General features: G+C 60.1%; 1 protein-coding gene across 1 annotated transcript; it reads left to right on the top strand.

The window, feature by feature from the left end:
- Window positions 1-437: 437 nt before the first annotated feature.
- On the top strand, window positions 438-2,087 carry LOC120512644 (brain-specific homeobox/POU domain protein 3). The gene is made up of 2 exons (XM_039731197.1): window positions 438-611; window positions 1,119-2,087. Exons 1-2 carry the CDS (start codon window positions 492-494, stop codon window positions 2,022-2,024), a joined length of 1,026 nt encoding a protein of 341 aa, XP_039587131.1. The 5' UTR covers window positions 438-491; the 3' UTR covers window positions 2,025-2,087.
- Window positions 2,088-3,225: the final 1,138 nt, after the last annotated feature.

Genomic DNA, 3,225 nt, shown 5'->3' with positions numbered 1-3,225 from the left:
CAGGGAAAAAGAAAGTTGGTGAAACTTTTCTTGATTTCTTTGTTTTTATGATTTTTGACCCAAGGTTCTTCCCTTCAGAGGGAGAAGGGGAATGGCTCCTCTTCAGTCCCGGGTTCCGGGCTGTTCTGCTCCCCAAATCCCCCCGGGGAGCTGCGGGCAGGGCGGGCAGGGTGGACAGGGCTGGATGGGAGGTGATGTCCCCCCGAGCCGAGGCGACAAGGGGTGACAGGGAGAGGGGAGCACCTGCAGAATGAGCAGAGCCGGGGAGGGGCGGAAATGGGGGGTTGAGCCCCGGTTTAGCTCACTGCCCGGGGGCGGGCGGTGGGAGGGACCTCCCCGGCCCCTCCCGGTGGGCGGGGGGCGGGGGGGCCGGGCTATAATGCCATTGATGCCGGGCGGCGGAGCCAGACAATACCGCGCCCCCGAGCCGGGTGCCCGGAGCGCCCTGCCCTGCCCTGCCCTGCCCCGGCCGGCCCCGCTCCGCTCCCACCATGATGTCCATGAACAGCAAGCAGGCGTTCAGCATGCACCCCATCCTGCACGAGCCCAAGTACCCGCACCTGCACACCAGCTCCGAAGCCATCCGCAGAGCCTGCCTGCCCGCCCCCCAGGTAAGCCCCAGCGCGGCTTTCGGGGGGCTCCGTGCCCGCCCACCCTCGCCAACTTACTCCGCTTTCCCTTTGCGTTTGGGTTTCGCTTGGGTTTGGGGGGTCCGTCCTTCCCTTCCTGCGCCCTCCGGGGCGCCGGGCCCGGCGGGTGGGGGCTGTTCCCGGGGGAGGGGGTCTGGGGGTCCGGTCCCGCTCGGGGAGCTCCGGCCGTCCCGCCCCGCTCCGTGCTGGAGCGGCGCGGGGTGCGGGACCCCCGACGGCCCCGGCCTCTGCCGCTGCCTCTCTTTTGGGGAGGTCGCCCCGGAGGGCAGAGCGGGTGCCCGGCTCGGAGGGAGAGCGCTCGGTGTCTGGCACCGCGGTGCTTTTATCTGGGGGCTCGGTTCGCGTTACCTGTCCCCGGCAGCGCCGCCGGGCCAGAGCGGGATCTCCGTCACGCCGCTCCCCTTTAATCCTGTCCCGCTCTCTGCGTTTGTTTCGCTCCCGCTTTTCTCCCCCCGCCCCTCCGTGCAGATCCAGGGGAACATCTTTGCGGGCTTTGACGAGACGCTGCTGCGGGGCGCCGAGGCTCTGGCCGCCGTGGATATCGTGTCGCAGAAAACCCACCCCTTCAAGCCGGACGCCACCTACCACACCATGAGCAGCGTGTCCTGCACTCCTACCTCGTCCTCGGTCCACCTGCACCACCCGTCCGTGCTGAGCACGCACCACCCCCACCACCACCACCACCAGCCCTCGCAGGGCCTGGACGGGGAGCTGCTGGACCACCTCAACTCCGCCCTCCCGCTCGGAGGGGTGCCGGGCCCCGACGTGGGCTCCACGCCTTCGCACCCGCACTCCCACATGTCGGCCATCAACCACATGGCCCACCACTCCCAGCCCATGAACATGTCCCACCCCCACGGCCTGGCGTCCCACGCCGTCATCTCCGGCCCCGAGACGGAGACGGACCCGCGGGAGCTCGAGTCCTTCGCCGAGCGCTTCAAGCAGCGGAGGATCAAGCTGGGGGTCACCCAGGCGGACGTGGGCTCCGCGCTGGCCAACCTGAAGATCCCGGGGGTGGGCTGCCTTAGCCAAAGCACCATCTGCAGGTTCGAGTCGCTCACCTTGTCCCACAACAACATGGTGGCCCTCAAGCCCATCCTGGAAGCGTGGCTGGAGGAGGCGGAGAGGGCGCAGAGGGAGAAAATGACCAAACCCGAGATCTACACGGGGGGGGACAAGAAGCGCAAGCGCACGTCCATCGCCGCCCCCGAGAAGCGCTCGCTCGAGGCCTATTTCGCCGTCCAGCCCCGGCCCTCCTCCGAGAAAATCGCCGCCATCGCCGAGAAGTTAGACTTGAAGAAGAACGTGGTGCGGGTCTGGTTTTGCAATCAGAGACAGAAGCAGAAAAGGATGAAATTTTCTGCCACCTACTGAGGAAGGGGCTGGGGAGGCAGCGGTGCGGGGGGTGCTGCCCTCCCGACCGCCCCCCGGCCCTTCCCAAACAGGGCTTGGGGTTGTCGGCTTTTTTTTTTTTGGGTTAAAAAAATTGGGAAAAAAAGCAAGCAAACAAACAAACAAACAAAAAAAAAAAGAAAAAAAGAAAAAAAGAAAAAACCTTTAAAATAAAGGGAAACGCGCCCAAAGCAAAGTGAACAGTTTGGTGCCTGCTCCTCACCCCTGGGCAAAGTGGCCCCGCTGTTCTGACTGGTACAGACTGCTTTTGTAGATAAAACTGGAGGAAAAAAAAAAAAAGATGGAGAAAAAGACAAAACGAAAAGGCCAAGGGGGAGGTTTGGGGGTGCCCGGAGTTGGGGCAGCAGCAGCAGCGAGAGCCCGGTGGGTCTTTGTCACAGCCCCTCCCGGCTCGGGGGCCGCGGCGCCGCTCGCTCCTCTGTGTCCGCTCCTCTTCTTAAAAAAAATAAAAAATAAAAAAAAAAAATCAAACAAGGAAAAGAAATGAGAAAGGAAACGAGCTGGAAGCCAGCTGTAAACCGGGGTGCTCCCCGCCGCCAGGGTCCCCGCACACCCACGCACACACACGCACCTGCATGGTTTTGTTCTTTCCCCTGCCCCCCGCAAACCCATCGCGTTTTTGCAGTACCATTTCTTTTTCTACCTCATCGGCTAAATTGAAAAAAAAAAATCAAAAATATAAAAAAAGGGAGAAAATATTAAAAAAGAAAAAAAAAAATTGGCCCGTCCTTGGAATCGCGGTTTGTTCGGGGAAATGGAGATTTATTTTGCGTTGGTTTCACTCCAACCGTTCGATTTCTGTATGGTTTTCACTGTATAAAATCCTAAGCTTCGACAATCACGTCCTTGGGGCTCAGCGGAGCGGCGGGAGCGGCCCGAGGCAGCGGGGACGGAGCCCGGCCCGGCCTCGGGGCGGCTGCCTCTGCGCATAGGAAACTGCACTTTCGAAGGCAAGAAAACTCTAATTTTCCCCCCTTTCCTTTGCATATTTAATAGAGAAATTTGCCTCCTTTTGTTTTCTTTTTCTTTTTATTAATTTTATTTTTTCAATTAAAGGAGATTTCGTTCCGCTGTGTGTGTGCTGAATGAAATTTTGGTGTCTGTGTACGCTGCAGCATTTCAAATAAATCATGCACGTTTTACCTCACCCTCCTGCCTCCTG

This window comes from Passer montanus, unplaced genomic scaffold (genome assembly GCF_014805655.1).
Source record: "Passer montanus isolate IOZ18808 unplaced genomic scaffold, ASM1480565v1 scaffold76, whole genome shotgun sequence".
Lineage (NCBI taxonomy): Eukaryota > Metazoa > Chordata > Aves > Passeriformes > Passeridae > Passer > Passer montanus.
This window is presented reverse-complemented; position numbering and strand designations above follow the sequence as displayed.

Excerpts from the sequence above, each read along its gene's own strand:
- LOC120512644 (XM_039731197.1), top strand. The coding sequence starts at position 492 with ATGATGTCCATGAACAGCAAGCAGGCGTTCAGCATGCACCCCATCCTG. Across the intron at positions 612-1,118 it reads CCTGCCTGCCCGCCCCCCAG|ATCCAGGGGAACATCTTTGC; the intron begins GTAAGCCCCAGC and ends CCCTCCGTGCAG.